Genomic DNA, 19,309 nt, shown 5'->3' on the forward strand with positions numbered 1-19,309 from the left:
ACGAAAAATATACAAACACGTAAAAATGACAATTTTACACTAGAGGCAAGCAAACTCTGTTTAAAAACAGTATCTAGAGACGTGTGTAATATTTCCAACTACTTTTGCTTTATCTTTGCTCTGAGTTGTTAAAAAAGCTGAAATACCCAAGAGTGGGTTGAGAATGAAAAACAGTCACCATAAATTGCGGAAACATATGGATATATTTCTGATACAATAAAATGAGCTAAAAGGAATTAAAATACACTTGATGAAAATACAATGTGGTATTTAATCATAATGTTTGACAAGAAAAGTCATAAAATGGTCAAGCTTCAGCTGTATTATTTTATTTTTCTTAGAGCGCAAGATCGCGTATTTATTCAATGTGCCATCTCATGGCGAAGTGTTGATTTAAACTTAAAGGTTTGATGGTCGTATGTTGCCAAATGCGCAGAAAATGTGAGAAAGTTAGGTTATATGTTTGACAGTGTTAATATAAAATAAGGTAATTATAATTTATATAATGCATTGAACTTTTGTATAGAAAATCAAGTACATTATTAGTAAATCGATGCTATGAACTAATTGTTTTTACCTGATCTATTGCCAGTATTGGTTATTTCGACTTGGCTTAACTCACTCTCAAGACAAGAACTTTGAGTTTAAATTATCAAAGTTTGAAGAAGAGATAAAGTCCCCTATAGTGATAAGTAAATGTAGCCGTAATTTATACAAATTAGGATACAATTACAAATACAATTCGCATTAGTCTTTTTGTAACTTGCAGTTACCGTGACATACTGCTACTTCAACTGAGTACTTGACTGTAGTTTACGTTTCGTGGACAACAGTTAATAAACTTAAAACGTAAGAAAAAGGAGTTATTCACTTATTGTCTCTTCGTCCTGCTGAAAGTGAAATTTAAACTTGAAAGTGAAAATTACAATGTTGTATCAAAGTTAAGTAAAAAATAAGTGGTGTGAGAAGTGCGTACAGCTAATGCAACACAAATGGTAACTGTCCATTGTGTACAGTCTGGAGCTTAAAAGTTAGAGTTAAAGTTAGATTCATAGCCTATGTAACTGTGTCAAAGGGCGAGAAAAAGCCATAACTTACAAAGTTCCTAAGTTCAAATTCAATAGTCAGCCACAACCTGTAGCTATACAAAATTTAGAATTTTAGTTTGTCCCTGATGCAAGGTTGCTAACCTTACAATAAATTTTGTTTTACTGATATCATTAAAGAATAGAAACAATATAATACCTTACAGAAATAGACTGTTAAAATGTGAAATTTTTTAAATATTCCTTATATTTACAGATTATTGGCAACCCTGCCTAGAGGCCTTAATATATACGTTATTAGTAACTATAAGTATAACTTAAGGTTAAGCCAAAAGTAAGTTGGATCAAACTAAAATAAGTAAGTATTTACAGTAAAAAAATGGTAAAGGTAGTAAATTGTATATGTAGTCTGGTATGTTAATGTCTAATTTAATGTTTGTATGATACATTATTGACAAGCATCTATTGCAACAAACTACAGCGAGATAAGGATACAATAATAAATATTGACAGAACTAGAGGTTAACTCTTAAAAATATGCCTGCCTTTTTAGTTCTATAATGTCACTAATACTACTCTGAAGATTGTTAAAACATTGGGATAAACTGCTCAGTGTAATGGCATAGAAATTGGAGAAAGGTCAAGACTTGTTTCATGTAAGTAATAATATTAAACTTAAAGGGTCTTTTTTATGGGAATTAAAGGATGTAATGATTTTACAGAAGTACCTAACATTATTTTGGGGTCTTTTTTTTTTTTTTTTCTTCATGAGCTGATATGTTCTCAAAGATCTTAGCTCTATTGTATAAGAACAAATTAGGTGTCAGTAAATCTAAATGTAAAGAGATGCTTTTTATTGCTGTTGGTTGGTAGAAAGTTTTTGCCAGAAATAATTTAGAATACTGTATATAATGTTACTATAAAAACGGTGTTGAGCTCATTTTAAGTTATTGTGTGTAATTGATGTCACAGATATTTACTCTTGAGTTCCAACATGAAATGGGCTTAGCATGCATACTATATATATTGGTGATTGCTTATGTTACCATAATTAGATTAGGCTTAATTTAGAATTTTTACTCTTTTAAGTAATGTATCTTTTTAATACAGGAAAAGCACAGAACATCAGTTCTCTATCATTATTGAACTAATAATAAATGATTAAATTTTATTTTATAAGAACTTTTCAACCATTTGTTATCCTAAAGAGACTCAAAAACTCTGTTTAACATCTGATGTAAGGAAAGAAATAGGTTATTCAAAATACTATTGGTCTGAGGAATTGCACTAGAAATAATAGTACAAACAACAAGAGACCATTTGGTTCTACACGGCTGTTTCTTCAAACTTATCCTTGAGAAAAGGAAAAACTTGAATCCATCCTTTATTTTACAGGGAATTATTGGTTCATCTTTTAAGCTCTTGTGAAATGCTGGCCTCCACTACTGCTAATAGGAAATCATTTCATAAGTCAGTCACCCTGTTAGAAAAATAAAACTTGCCTTTACAAAACTCAAGACTTCTCTGTCCTGTCATCCTATGAAGGATCATTTGTCATTTTAACATTTTTCCACCTTTAACACCCTTAAAATAATCCTTGAGGTTAATTTTAAGGATATCAGCTAGCTATTTTTTATAAACCCTTGTGGCTTCACTAATTTTGTTTTTAACTTAATTCCTTGCTTTTCTTTCTGTCGGTTTAAACCTCTTAAACATATGGCACTCATCTTTCATTTCATTCTTTGTCTATAGTAAGCCAATTTGTTTGGTCTTCCCTGTTATCCTTTTCTTCTTTTTAAGACCATGTCTATTTTGAATTAAAAGCAATTTATTTTTAATTTTTTTCCCCATATCTGTTGCAAATTACCTTTCAACTCATTACTTCACTTCACTAATGAATTTTGTTTCATGGCCTCAAAACTGGGTTTCGTAAATTGGGAATTAAACATTCATTTCTTTTTATCTCAACATGTAGAAAAACATAAAACTTAATTATGCAATGATCACTCCTGTCAGAAAGTTCCTCATTTTCAACCCTTGCAACCATAACCTTGTTAGTGTTTGACAATAAATCTAAGATGACATCCCTTCTGGTTGAATATCTGATCATTTGGTATAGAAAAACCATCCTAAATCATCTCAATAAGCATCACTCCCTCACTTTGTTATTCCATGCATCCAATCGAAGTATCTACAGTTCAAATCATTCATAGTTATTACATTAGTAACCATATTAGTAACAATCCTGATCTGAATATACAATTTCACATTAGAATAATCTGTCTAGTATATAAAGACCTCGCAATGAAATATGTCTCAAGAACTTAAAAGAGGTTGCAGGAAAGAGAAAATATGTAATTGTTTGTTTTAACCAAAATTTACATAATGAGTTTTTAGTGCTCTGTCTGCTACAGGGATGGAAACTTGAATTTTAATCATAATCCCTGAAGCTTATTGCTGAACCACGTGAGGATGTAAAAAATATAAGAAAGGTATTGGAAAAACATGCCAAAAAAATTGAAAACTTGACCAAATATTTACAGTTACTAGTAAATCTGGGGAAAGACTGCTAACGTATAGGATTAATTTTATACCATTAAGCTGACAGTTTCTCTATAGTGCAGAAATTTATGAATTAGTAAGTTGCCATAATTGCATAGAACTTAGAGTTGAAAACTGTAATCGTATATTTATAAATCAACACTTTTCCATTAGTTTAGATATATAATTTCACAAGCAGGGTGGATTAGCTCTTTCATGACACTCAAGATAAAGATATGTGCATTGAAAAATCTGAGAACATCAAATTGAAATCACAGAACTATTAATATAATTGATGACATTTCTGACTTGAGTGAAGGCTTGAATATAATAATTTATCAAACAAATTTAATTTGCATTGTTCCAGAAAGAATTTCAAAAATTCAAAGGTTTTTAAGAAGTGAAGACATAGGATGTTTTAAGAAGAGCTGCATGCAGTGGCATTTAATTGGAAAGTACAAGTTACATCAAAATAAGCTCTTGGGAAGTTCTCATTATTACAGCAAAGTTGGGTCTAATTTTTAAAATTATTTGACTATGTAAGAAGTGATCTGAGATCCTAAAAGAGACATTTAGAAGATCTTGTGTATGGTGAAAGAGTGGCATTTATACTCGTTAACTTGAGAAATGTGAATAGGTTAAAATTCAGTTACAAACAGAGTGATGATTTAGACTTTTGCTCTCTTATTAAGAATTTTTTTCTTTAAAAGGGACTTGTCCACTAATTAGTGTAGTTGTTGAAAAGCAAACTATACTTCATGCTCACTTGCATTCGATTGAGAACTATTTCATTATTTTTAAAACATTTTTTACCTTTTAATTACCTACTAAAAATGAACTTTCCAATTTAGTAGTTACAACAGAACATAAGGTATGCTACACTATGATTAAAAGTTCTTTATTATTATCTGCATGAATTTCTTGCCATTATGAAAGTTAACTCTTTCATATAGGTATAAAGTCCCTGAGGTTATTTAGTGAGTTTCAGTGGCCGAAAGATTAAACTTTGAGGGAGAAAAATGTTTCAAATTAAAATTTCATTGTAAAGCTTTCAGTATAACCTAGCAGTAGGATGTAATTTACATCACTTCTTATGGTCTTAAATCACAAATACTGTACTAATTTTGTCTTTTAGTACTATGACAAATAAAAGCACAGTGAATGATTTTAACTTTATAACAGATGGGTGGCATTCTGCCTTGATGGCAAAAAGCACCATAGAATAAAACAAAATTATAGAAAATAAACGTGTAGTCATTCATCAAAACATAAAAAAAAAACCTTCAGAGTTGAAATTTATTCATTAAAAAAGTTTAATTTATTTAATTCATAAAAATATCAAATTTGTTTTTAGGGTTCATTTTAGCATGCTCAAAATGAAAATATTAATGTTTAATTTATTCTAAGTATAATATGGCATTCATAGCAGGATAGGAAGATAGTTGGAATAGTTTTGTGCAAAATAGCACTATTTTGACCTATCTTCAATAAAATGTAGTTTTATGAATTTTTGTACTGTTTCTCAACTTTGGTTGTCTTGGTGTGATATAATTGCCTATTTCTTAGCTTTTGGAAGTTACTTAAACATATCATGAATGTTCTTTTTCTGTTCTTTTCAACTGTATAAAAGTGAAAAAGCTTGTCTTAGTGGCATGTTGCTAGAAGAAAAGATGTTGTCTACAAGTTCTGCCAAAGTTATTGCCCCAGTTTATTATTTTCAAGCTTGTGAAAAGCTTGCTTTATAATTATATACTTCACTTGAATTATTATATTGCATTATGAGGAAAAGAAATGTTTTCCTTGAAACAGGATATGGTAGGCTTAGTTAACTCATTTTACACTTGACTGTATCAACATTTTTGTCAACAAGGCTGCTGTATTAGGCCTTATTGGCTTAAGTAATGCCTTGAATGGACAAAGAAAATCATTGAAAAGAATTCTAAAAAGTATATACATATAAAGGAATATAAAATGGGTTTAAGACTTGTTACATATATATTACAAGTAACCTTCTGGTTAAGAATTTAAAAGAAAGTCAGCTTGCCTATAATTTTGGCATTGTAAAACTATTTTTATTTAAACCAGCAATTGTAAACACACTGGAATTGCGAGCAGTGTTGTTTAGATCAAAACAAGGATAAAATTTACAGTTTTATGAAATAAAAACTATAAGGAAGTTTTAGAAGAATATAGGAAAGCATTAAAATCAGTAATTAAAATGTGCAACAAAGGTAAACATTTTTAATAGTCTCTTAAAAAAATAATAAATTTGGAATCTTTTTAAAATTTCAAAGCTGCAAATTCTTACACTTATCACAACTAAATAATAAGATATTTGCAGAAGCAAAATAATCTGTAAAAGGTCATCTATTGTTCCAAACTATTTTAAGTAGTTATTTTTTCTATGCAATAAAACCATACAACAGATGTGTCAAATTGATTCACCTAGGTGTCTGAACGGTAAATAATGGACCATATTTTATTAACTTCTGTGCTAAACTCATATTGCTGTGAAAGTTGTTAATGCTTTTGATGTGTTTTATTTAATTATTTTCAGGCATAAAACAAGCGACAGCTTAAAGTCTTAAAACTCATAAGAAAAAATCACTGTTCTTTTTCAGAGAAATGAATTTTGAGTAGAATTATGACGTGTAAGACATTAAAAAAATATTTCTAGTATGATAATTTATTAATAACAAGTTAGAATTCAATGTAAACAACCAACTGAATTGGCAGTTGCAAAATTCACATTATTTGAGAAGGAGTTGGTAAATTGGTACTTGATTTATTTTTAGATTTAAATAAAGCTTCTAATACTATTAACCAACTGATTGCTGATTTGCTGTATAGGGTACGGTTGAATGTGAGTGTGCTGTATTCAGTGTACAGTTTGCAAAAATTCTGTGCATGTTTTGAGCAGCCACAGTCAATAGGTTAACCAAGAAACATACTTAAAAAGCTTATTGTAGTGAGTTATTGGTATTATGAGTGTTTCACAACTGTATTTTATCTGTTAGAATATAAGTTAGTCCAAGGACTGGGTAGAGTTTTAATCTTATGCTTGATGCTAAAACATTTGAAGGTGTTTTATGACTAAAGATATCAAAAAGTGATTTTTTTTATAGCAGTCTGGTCAATTTTCTGCAGGGTGTGAGCCAAATTATTGCACCTTCACATTAAATTTTGGTCAAAATTTAATTGCTATTTATGATGGTTGTTTCTATTACAACCGAATAAAAAAATATATTTTATTTTTCACTTTTAAAAGTTTGGTTGAGTGTGGGCAGGTGCCAGAGGTTTGGAGAGTTGTCTATGTTACTCCAGATTTTAAAGGGGTGATAAGTATTTCCCTGGATATTATAGGTTGATAAAAAAATATAAAAAAGCCTTACAAAATCATTTAGTGAAATGTTATTTCATAAATGAAAACCAATGTTCATTCACCAAAAGAAAATTGTTTTTACTAATCTGTTATCTTTTTTTTTGTGTGAGACTAAAATGAAAGAAAGGGTGTGGACTTATTTACTTAGATTTCCAAAAAGCTTTTGATAAGGTGCCACATAAAAAAATTAGCTAAACAATCACTTCAGTAGGGGTTGAGGAAAGACTGATTAATTCATTAGTAAAGATTGCTAATGACATTAAACTTTTGGGTATTTCTAGCTGTGTTGGATGTTGAGGTATTACAGAATGACTTAGATCAATTAGTAAGATGAAAAAATATTTAGCAAATGACCTTTATTATGGGTTATCATAATTTGGATCACATGTATAATACAGTTGGGAACAAACTCAATGATATGACTAAAAAGAAAAATATTGGCATATTGATGGATAAGTTGTTTAAGCCCCTGAAGCAGTGCCCCATTGCTTGTAATGAAGCCTCTGATTTCTCTATGTTATGTTCTGAAGATAATAAGGTGAGAGGACACAAGTTTAAAATTTGGAAGAGATAGGCTAGGCTCTAGTTAAGACAGCTATTATATTATAACAGGATGATTTGATATACAAAATGAGTTGCTGTTGATATTAGTGAAGGCCAGCACTTTACTGGAGTTTTAGTAGGATAATTTATGATTTTCTGAGAAGTAAAGAGTGGCCCTGGGTGGGTTTAAATGTTGTTTTTTCCTTAGGGTGAGTATGTAAGGATAACCTTGAAGGACCAAGTAATCCTTTGTGTTTTATAGGTTATATTTATACCCTGCAAAACAAGGCAGTAGCTTGCATAATCAAGTTTTTTATTTCACTTCTCTTGGATGAAATTGGTCATCAAAAATTATAATTGTCAAAACAATGTAAGGCTTTTTTTTTTATTAAAGCTTAACTTTATTTCTTTCAACCTTTTAATACTCATATTTATAACATTTCATGATAGATAAATTTCAGTTTATTTAGAATATATTTCTTGTACTAAGGGTAATTTATAGAAAACTAATCCCACCCCTTCAATTTTCACACAGCTTATTAATTTTTAGAGTATATAATTACAATATTATTTTTATTTTGTTAACATTGTGGACAGACTTTGACAACTTACTAACTGGTACATTTCTTGAATGCTTTGCAATGTAAAAATACCTTACATGAAACCAAATCAGTTGTTGAAAAATTTTACCTTTACAGCAGTTTTTAGGTTTAAGACACAATAGACAGCATTTTGTAATTTTTGAAATATTGGAACTGGTTATCTTTCAGAGATGATTCAGTCATTGTTAACATAATGCATCACCTGCTTCACAATAAAATATGCTTTCTGTGTACTAGCTGTATTTAATTCTATTCAGACATCATCAGTCATGACCATCTGACATTCAAAAATAGTTCAGCATAAGCAACTAGCCACCACCACTATTAAGCTAACAAGTGTTAATAGTACAGGCATCCGCTATCAAGTCCTAGTACAGTTCGGGTGAATAAGCATATTTCTTATCATACCAGGTCCATTTTTTAAGAAAATAAAAATTTAATTTAATAAATAATAATATTTTACACATTTTGTGAAGAAACAAAAACAACAGGAGCATTATTTATTATCCCCCCAGCATACAAAAGTGTTTCAAAATGAAATTAGGGGGTATGAGTAACATTTTTCTTTTATTTTAGTCATTATTCATATTATTGTGCTTGTAATAGGCTCAGATAAATTCTGGATGACTGAGTTGAATGACTAAGTGGTATAAAGGAAAATAAAATGATTGATGATGATTATTTAAAACATTTATTTTGTCAAAAAGTGTTATTATGAGTCAACATTTTTTCATGTAAAAGTAGAAAATAATTAGCTCAGTATAAATTTAGATGCACAACTACATTTTGTATGCTGTGAGTGAAAGACTATCTATCACCAAGATAACATGCAAAGGTGACCAAATAATGGGTCACTCAATGATTTTAGTGCATAATTGATGTTGCATACTATGCTAAAATTTTCATTTTTTGAAAAGAATTGGCCAAGCTGCTATAAATACAGATCACTTTTTGTATATCTGCTCATATTTTTGTTGTAAAGTAGCTTCAAACATTTTGGCTTCAGATGCAGGTTAAAACTACCAATCTCTTGATATAAATTAATAATGAAAGAATATGTGGTGCACCATAGGGAATAACGAGGACTTGTGTGTTTTATTTCATTTATTAATGACTTGTTACTTCATTTGATATGTAAATAATGTACGCTTTGTTGTAGATTCTGAAGTTTTTATTTCAAATAAAAATATACGTATGTGTGAAAGATAAAGTAAATTAAGATATTTTCAGCAAATAAAATGTCTTTAAATACTGACAAAGTTAACAATATGCTCAAGTGTATAATTATACAAGATTAATATATTATAAGGAATAAAATTTTGATAACTAAATTTTGTGAGCAATAATTAATGAAAGAAGCTGGTAAGACATATTTTAAATATATATATTGGCACAGAATATCTGAATTTTATATTTGGCCAAGCTTATAACTTACTATTAAAAATTATCATACAATTGAACTGGAATCAAATCTTCAAATATTATAGATATTAGTTCATTGGAGGGGGTGCAGAAAAGTTATTTGTAATATATAATATTATGTATTGATTGTAAAATACTTCCCATTGTATGATATGAAGTTAATAAGTTTTAATTATGAAAATGATTTATAGCCATTATAATTCTTTATGGGATTTCAACTAATGAAATAACACAATTATTATAAATGTAGTAATATTTATTTCATAAGGAATATTTCTTTCATTTTTAACTCTTTGGTGTACCATGTGAAAAGAATATATTACCAGAATCAACTAACTAGTCCAAGTCCAAACAAAGTGATACAATAATATTATTTATCCAATATAAAATTATATGGTATTATTGTAAATGTAAATACACATAGAGAAAGTAAGTTAATCATTTGTTGTTATCAACTGAAGTTTACTTATAGTTTCTTTTTTTCTCTTCCTGCTATTGCCTGTAGTTTAGGAGTCATAAAATTTTACAAGATACACGTACATGTATAAAATCTTAGAAGAAATAAACTGTTTTACTTATTTTTAACCTCCTCCAAATAAAAAGGTTTGGGATATATATAGTGAAGACATCTAACAATGTTTTGGGATAACATGGAACCTATTGGACCATCTCAGCTGTTCCATTCTCTAATCTAAATTAAAATAATAAAAAAAGATAATAAAGCCAGCCCTTATCATTCATATACTTATCAAGTTTTTCTTAAACTCACTTAAATTTAATGCCTCTACAACATCTAAAGGCAACTCATTCCAAAGGCCAACCACCCTGTTATAAAAATGAAACTGTCTTAGCTGAAGATGACTCCTACCTTGCCAAAATTTATATTTGTGTTCCCCAGTCCCTTTACAATATTAAACATCTCAATCAGATCCCCCTAACTCTTCTTTTTTGTAGAGAAAGCAATTTGAGAGATTTCAGCCTCTCCTTCTATGGCAACCCCTCCATCCCAAGCATCATTCTAGTAACCCTTCTCTGAACCCTTTCCAACAATTCAATGTCTTTCTTAAGGTAAGGAGCCCAAAACTGAACACAATATTCCAAATGTGGCCTAATCAATGACCTGTACAATGAAATTATAACCTCTTTAGACTTGTATTCAATATTTTTGTAGATACAACCTAAAATCCTATTTGTCCTAACACTAGCAACAGCACACTGCTTTGATGGCTTTAGAGACTGATTGACTATTACACTAAGATCCCTTCTTTTCATAACACTGTTAAGGTTATTCCCATTCAAAGTATACTTATAATTCAAATTATGATAACCCACATGCATTATCTTGCATTAATTATAATTAAAACCTATCTGCCATTTATTTGCCCAACTCACTAAATGAGCTAAATCCTTTTATAAATCAGCAGCATCCTCCTCACAGCTAATAACACCCAAGACCTTAATATCATCTACAAATTTAAATAATTTATTGACTCTTCATTTATCTGTGTCATTGATGTAAATCAAAAAGAGTGCAGGTCCTAATACTGAGCCCTGAGGTACCCCACTTGTGACATTAATCCAGTTTGACTGAACTCCATTTGTAACAACCCTCTTCCTTCTTCCATCCAGCCACTCTTCTATCCAGTTTTATAACTTATCCACTATAACTATAGAGATCATTTTTTTTACAAGCCTTGTATGTGGCACCTTGTCAAATGCTTTCTGAAAATCCAGATACACCAAATCCACACCCCTACCCTAATCTAAATAAACAGTAACCTTTTCAAAGAATGTCAAAAGATTTGTAAGGTAAGATTTTCCCTTGGCAAAACCATGTTGAATATCCAAAAAAATTCTAAACTTTGTTAAATGGCTTTGCAAAGCATCTTTTAACTGACTTTCCAAAACATTTCCCACAACTGATGCAAGACTAATGGGTTTGTAGATACTGGAATAATTTTTATCACCTTCCTTGTAAATATGAGTTACATTAGCTAACTTCCAATCCTCTGGTACCTGCCCACTATTCAAGTACTGACAGAAATAGTAGTAAGTGGCTCACATATCCAATCTTTAACCTTCAAAACCCTTGGGAAAATATTATCTGGCCCAGGAGTCTTATCATTTTTTAAACTTCCCAGTTTTCTTTTCACCAGCTCAGAATTAATGCAGTTATCTTGTTTGATCTTGTTTCCATTTATCAATTGTTCAAGATGTTGAATACTGCTTAAATCTTCATTAGTAAAAACGGAAGAAAAAGCAAAATTTAATAACCCAACCATCTCATAATTATCTGATACTAGCCTTCCTTTATCATCCCTCAAAGGTCCTACATTTTCAAGAATTTATTAAAAAGAATATCCTAAATTAGGACAGCAACGAGCTCATAAACCAAACAAAATCATAGCAGCAGTCATTTTTAACCTCACAGTACAAGCATAAAAACATTAATAAAGTAACAACAAATATCTATTAAATATATAAAGTAACAAATACATATTAATTATTACTCAAATTATTATTTCAGTCGTTCTTAATGTATCAAGTGTCTGTATGCAAAGAAAAGGCAAAAACTATGGTTTTTATCATTAAATGAAGATATAGCCTAAAGATGCTTTGCGGGCTTTAGGGCATAACCAGGTTTCATTCGCCCAGGCCCCTGAGCATTTGCCCCCCCCCCTTCCTGGCCCTTCCCTTAATGTATTTAAAGAAATCCTAACTGCCAATTTTTACATTTTCAGCTAACCTTTTCTCATACATCCTTTTTGATGTCCTAATTTCTTGTTTCACCAACTTTCATGATCTTCTTTAATCTTCTAAATCTCCTATCATACAGGTCAATTTAATTTTCTTTAATTTTATATCTTAAACTACTTTCTGTGAGCTGACTTGGTATTTTACTTGCAGCTACCCTTTTCTTTCTATAAGGAATATGTTTACCTTGAATATTTAAGCTGTCTAAGTTGTCTCTTTTTCTAACCTTACTCCAAAATGCATTAAAATTCTGTACACAAGGATTTCCCTAAGTGTGAGGTGTGCCTCCCTCTCCCACCAGGGTGGCACAAGTAATTTCCTGGGAGGGGTGGTGGTGAGTGATTAGGGAAGAGTCATTAATACTATAATGCAAAATTAAGCTTTTTGATATTTTTCATTAATGAAACTAATAAGTAATTACTATAGCACACACACACACACACAGCATTTTAATGTGTATCTGTGTATTACATCCTATCAGTTAACGCACTCTTTCACTCATTTAAAAAAACGGGGAGGGACAAAAGAAACCATATTTGTTAAAGGGAGGTATGGATGACAGAAGTTTGGGAAACACTGCTGTATACTACTGCACTTGTGCAGCTTTTCATTTCAATAAAGTCTTAAACAAAGGCCACAATGTTGCAAGTTACAATAAAATGAGTAGAGCAGTGAGATCTTCAAAAGTTGGGCCTTAGGGCAATAATATAACTTTATTCTTTATATGTGTGTGGTTATATATATTAATGTTAATAGAAGACCAATAGGTACATCTTAATCACTCCTTACCCTGAAAATTAAGCAACTAGAGCTGTGTGTATATTTTTTACACTGATTGAATCAGAAAGTGGTAGACAAAAGTGTGTTTGATGATTATATGAGGTTTTTAGGCAATGCATCTAAGTAACAACATATTATCTTTAGAATTAAATAATATGTTTCTAAAATTCAGTATATAATTTTGTGTTCTGTATTCACATCCAATTAGTATTCAGCTGGGAAAGAGTACTTGTTTAAAAGTTTTTTTTATTACTTACATCAATTAACAGACACAGCTTGTGCTATTTTTCCAGGATGTTTATTTTTATAGCATCTACTTACTGGTGGTATTTCAGTTTTATAGGGTTTTTTTTCTCTCTATATCTTAGATGTGATGTCGTATCCAAATTTTGCAGTCTTTTTTTATACTTTTGTACTCTGCTCAAATTTTGTACTCTAGATTTTCCAAGGCACTGCAGTTTCAAGTGTTTGTGTTGCAAAGTTAGGTTTTCTTTATGAACTAAGATATTTAAGTATAAAAATTAAGTTCAGAAAGAGCATTGATTTTGTCAACACACTTTCATCTAACTTCAGCATGTGAAGATCGTGTGTTTAAGAGAGTACATTTTCTTAGTGTTTTAGACAAAACTGCTGTGTGCCATTGTTCTTTCAGTCACTTAAGAAATTCAGTTATTTTAACTAAAAGAAAATGAAAAATTGTAAGAAACCACACTGAACAATTGATATTTAATTCAAATGACATCTAGATTTAAATACATTGCATAGATATGTTTAGGGAACATAAATTTTGTACTTTATTATCATTCTTACTTTGTTCAGAGTAAATTAGCTTATTCTTTTGGAAATCTTGAATAAAAGCTTTACTTAATGTAAAGCTGCAAAGCTAAGCTGATGTGTGTGCATTCTTTATATCATTCATGTGAGGTACAGATTTGTTTGTTTTCCTTAAGGATAGTTTTCACTGATGTCATGACATCCATGGTTTTCTCAAGCCACCACCATCTTGTGGGTCAAGTTAAACAACAATGACAGACAAATAAATGATTGTTTAATTACATATTTAACTGTTCTTGTTGTAGTATTCAGTACTGAATATCTTACTGTAATTGAGTGAATTTAACAAGCTTGAATGTAAACAGTTATTTCTAGTTTCTTTGCATATGTAAATAGTGAAGTGCCTGAATAAATTGATAAATGGTGCAAGTATCAACTGAATTTCTATTGTCTGACTAATTTGCTGAAATAATTTAACTGATTTCATAAATTATAATTGGATATTTTGTAACTGTCAATATTCATGAATATATATATTTATTTTGGTAGTTCTCTGCATTATAAGCTATAAATTTGAGTGCACATGTGTAATAAATTGCTATACAACTGTATAACTTTGTATAATAAATTCAGAACTTTGGTATTGAAGTTTTATTATAGTTGTTAAATGTTTTCCAATATGATATCTTACCTCCTGTCACAAAATAGCTTTTCTCGACCAGCACTGTCCTCTATTGGCACAAATGTTCAATGCACACCACTATCCTTCCACCTCCCATTTCTTCACACCACTTTATTCACTTTCACTATCTTCTAAACTATCTGAGTCAACCACATCAAGTATATTTACATAGTAATTAGGGTTACTAATATACGACATTTGGATATTATACAGCAAAATTTAATGAAATATTGGTTGATAATCTAAAAAACAAATATCATTTGTATTTGATTGGTGTTGGCATATATTATTTTAACCCATTCATTGCATCTGGGATGTATATTTCCCAGTGCTCCCACCCCCTCACACTGTGATTGTAACAAAGTTTTCCCATTGTCTACACTGTTTATGCCTTCTTCTGCTGGGTCCAGGCTCATCACCTTGACTATCATCACTAGATGGAGAGCTAGCATCCTCTTCTCTCATTGCTTCTTCATCATCACACATTTGAACACCACTTGACTCATTTTCACTATCTTCTAAACTATCTTAGTCAAGCAAATCCAGCATATTTACATAGTAATTAGGGATACTACTTGCTGTTCTAGTGATGTGGACACAGTCAGCACACAGTTGTCATACATTCCACTTGGGAATTTTGTTGGTTACTAAAGGGCTGAGTGTAAAATTGAAGGAAACCATATATTAACATTAGATGGGATACCAATAAATAATTTTCAATTTTGAATGACAATGGGAAACATTTGTCCCAGTCGCAGTATGAGGGAAGTGGGAGCACTGGAAAATATATATCCCAGCTGCAGTGAAAGGGTTAAGCTATGAAATTGTTTGCACTTAGATTTGTGTGGTTTGTTTTGATTAATCAAGCATTCTTGAGCAGTTTGGTGACCGATGTAGAGTTTGTTAACCAGTATTGTGCCTTTTCCTTCTTTGGTAACTTCTCATTTAGTTTAAATGAAAGTACAAAGTCTGGGAGTGTTCTTTCATTACAAGTTTACAGGCTTCCATGGAAACATATTAGCAGCATGACCATGAACACTGATGATTGTTTTACTTTATTCATAAAGGACGTTATTTATACTCCCACAATAGAAAGCTTTGTTTAATTATTCGTTAAATTAGCTAATCAGCTTGTGGACAAGTGCAGTGTGTAAAGTTTCATGGGTTGTAATTTTTATAGTGAACCTGTTTAATTCCACATTTTTATTAAAAATATTTTTATTGTTCAAAAATGACCTTCATATTTTACTGTACATCAAAGGTTTGAAATGTTTTATGGAGATAGCTGATATCCAGCTATTGCATCTGCTTTGGCCAAGATCCTTGGTTTGCTTTCCTTTATGTAGTCCCAACAGTGGGAATTCCATAAAAACCTCAGTTGGGAATGTCATCTGATCTATTGGGTCAGATATAAAGCTACAAAAGAGTTAATCCATTTTTTTATCTTAGGTGATTAGTTTCATCTTAGTGAAGAATTATCAAACAATATTGTACCCACAAGATGCTAGAAGGTTAAATGACAATTTTGACTTGTTGTTTGACCCACAAGATGGCAGATGAGTGAAAGAGTACAAATGTGTGATGTCATATTAAAACTATGTATTTGAAAATTTTGTTAATTAGTATTATAGTATAGAGTTCTTTCTTTAAATATCATAAGTGAATATTAACCTGCTTCTTTAGGTACACAACTGAGTTAACCATGGAAGAAGAAGGATCTTTCCTACACATGACTGCTCCAACCTTTCACAGCAGTGTGGACTTCACTGTGCATGACTGGCTGAAGAAGTTTAATGCTACTTCCTTGAAACCTCCTGACTTCAGGGAATATTGGGCATTGAATGTACCCAATATTTATAGTCCAAGAGCAGATATGAACTGCCTAAACATTACCTTTGATGAAGGTCTTGCGAAACAGGTTTTATTTACACCTTTAGAACGATTTATATGTGGTTGTAATGAAACAGAAAAAGTTTTTGAAGAGATAAAAAAAATTGACAGTCTACCCATGTTATGTGGTCGTGTTTTCAAATCAAGAGAACCTACATATTCTTGTAGAGACTGTGCTTTAGACCCTACTTGTGTGCTTTGCATGGACTGTTTTAAAAACAGGTTTGTATTATAAATAGATATATCATGTGATTTTAGTTTATGTGTGTGAACAATGTGGGTGTGTATATTTATGTACATGTAGATATATAATAACTGTTCACAGAATTTCTTGACTGTAAAATTACAAAAATACATAATTTTGACGATTGAGAAAATGTGACACATATTGTTGCATTAAATTGTTCTGTATTTTTTCCCTTTATTCCTGAACCGTGCATCATGTTCATTAAGTGCAGCAAACCTTAGATTGAGTGCTTAACATATTTACTTGTGGTGTTAATAAATAGGCTTAATGAAATCACAAAAAACACTATTCTTTAAAATGAGAAGCAGCAATTACCTTAACATGTTGATCGTTTCTGTGCGTGTATACATAGGTATGCACAGTATCCTGGCCAATTTGCCAAAAAAGTGCCTACAATTTGTGAAATAATTTGTTTCACCAACGTACAATGTTCAGGGTGTTCTTCATAAAATTGAGTTAGAAAATAATGGATCAAACTCTTTAGTTTTCTCATATATCAAATCTTTAATATTTTAAACCTTGTAGGTGCATCTTTATAGAAGTTTAGCATTTTGCTCTTTTTTTTACATCAAGAGACTCCAAAGAAAGACATTTCACAAATGAATTCAACTCAGTCTGTACTTTAATGATACTATTATATACATTAAAATATAGGGAAGAGGCTAAGTAACACAGATTTGTACTATTTCTGTACATCTTTTGCATGTAATTGACTGCAAGTTTATGTGTGAAGAGAATAATACATTGTATCTTAACATTATGGTTTCTATATTTATTCAGTATCTGTAAATTCCAGTGTACATAGCACTTGAAACAGACACCCTAGCCATCTAATATACATGGCTGTTTGGTAGTAAAAAATAAAAATATTTATTCAGATATTTTATATCTAGTAGTAAACATTAAGTATACTGTATATAATTTTAAAATTTTATTATTGTTAACTAGTAATAATAAATTCACACCTTGGTTTTGCTCAATAATGTGCTTATGTGATATCATGTGATAGACATGAACTTTTTTCATTGTTGCATTCTGAATACGTGTTCTTGATGCAAAAGTATGTTATATAATTCTAAAAATGTTATTTTATATTCATGAAAAATAAGATTTTTAATGAGATAGATTCTCAAATGGATAAACCACGGAAACATTTAAAACTACATCAGCAAATATAAAATACATGTACAGTGTAGGTTACATGACTATGCTAACCCTTGCCCAATGTGATAGTGAAATCCTGGGGATCATTCACTCATTAGTCTATCCTTTGATGTGATATTTGTTTCTTGCATTATATTATAATAATACAGATATTGTAAAGCAATATCATTCGTTTGGTTAATGTCACTGATTGTCTAGTCTTCTGATTGACAATATGACAGCTATGTGTTCTGTAACTTTGTCTAAATATGTTTAGACATGTGGGAGAGCAAAATATTTAATTTTGTTTTAATACAAAAAGTTTTGAATGCTACATGTGATTGCTTTGGAAATAGCATTGCATCACGTGCAGTGCTCACCAGATTTATTAATGAAATATAACCATTTGCTAAATATTAGAAAAATACTGTTGTTCAAATATGTAGTATTTATGTTGATTAATGTGTAAATACAATTTAATAATGTGTGGTGAACAGTAGATTCCTTGTTAAAAAATAGCTGTTTGTGTAAACCTTATTGAATCATATGTAGTGATCTTACTAGATTCATTAATTCTCAGATGATACCTCATCTTTTCACACAAAATAGCTTGATCCCTTGTACATCTACCTATGAGATTTGTATGCCACTAGCCTTGAGCTAACACCCACTTAAAAAGCACATGTTTAACAAAAACTGCACTAGTGTATGATAACATCATCATGCAAAGATAGTACTCCATTAATAGGAAGGCCACACAACCTCTTTGTGCAGTAGCTCCTCCTAAGTACTTGTGCTCAAAATAACTTCATTCTTTTCTTCAGCATTGTCTTGAATGGATGTGTTTTAAAATTATTAATCAATTTCATGTGATTTGCAATAGTGTACAAAAAGTAACATTTGTTCAAATTAACTGGTTTCTATAATTTTACTAAAGAAAAAAAAATCCCACTTACCTGCCATTATGAATCTCATGTGATGATAACTTCTAGTTTGTCCTGTGAAGGAAACAATGTTATTAACATAGGATCTGGGTCTACAATGACAACTGGAGGGTCGTTGTCGATGGAGGTTGTGACAACTGTTGTTCAACACTGGGCCTCCACCTACCATTTTTTTGGCTGATGTCCCTTCCTCCCAATTTGAACATGACCAAGATGGTGATGATTTTGGCCAACTGTTTCCCCCACCAGGGTTTGCTCTAGATACTGCTTTATCTGTGGAGGAAAATTCTTACCCTTCTGATCTGTTTCTTCACATGATTTCCGGGTTGTTCTTTGCTTTCTCTTTCCCCTATGTCTTTTGACTCCTCATGTTTTTTGACATCATGAATTTCATACTCAAGATTACTTTGTCTTCTCTCCTTTGCAAGACATTAGGGTTTCATGCAGACTCATTTCTTGACCAACTACACACTTGTACTTACATGCCTGATCCTCCTTGCCTACTTGACTCTTTTTTGTCCTGGCTTACAGCCATTCTTCATATCCCTTCCCTGATTCA

At 30.9% G+C, this 19,309-nt stretch overlaps 1 protein-coding gene across 2 annotated transcripts in view; it reads left to right on the forward strand.

The window, feature by feature from the left end:
• Window positions 1-390: 390 nt before the first annotated feature.
• LOC106461415 (E3 ubiquitin-protein ligase UBR2-like) overlaps window positions 391-19,309 on the forward strand; it is a 44,992-nt gene continuing 26,073 nt past the window's right edge. The window contains exons 1-2 of one of the 2 annotated variants that reach the window (XM_013921237.2): window positions 391-487; window positions 16,210-16,638. In XM_013921237.2, coding sequence (XP_013776691.1) covers window positions 16,229-16,638 — 410 coding nt within the window. In that variant the 5' untranslated portion in view covers window positions 391-487; window positions 16,210-16,228. Of the gene's footprint in view, window positions 488-1,232; window positions 1,703-16,209; window positions 16,639-19,309 lie in introns of those variants that run through there. The other variant, XM_022388572.1, reaches the window with a different exon arrangement.

This window comes from Limulus polyphemus, unplaced genomic scaffold, assembly GCF_000517525.1.
Source record: "Limulus polyphemus unplaced genomic scaffold, Limulus_polyphemus-2.1.2 Scaffold38, whole genome shotgun sequence".
Classification (NCBI taxonomy): domain Eukaryota; kingdom Metazoa; phylum Arthropoda; class Merostomata; order Xiphosura; family Limulidae; genus Limulus; species Limulus polyphemus.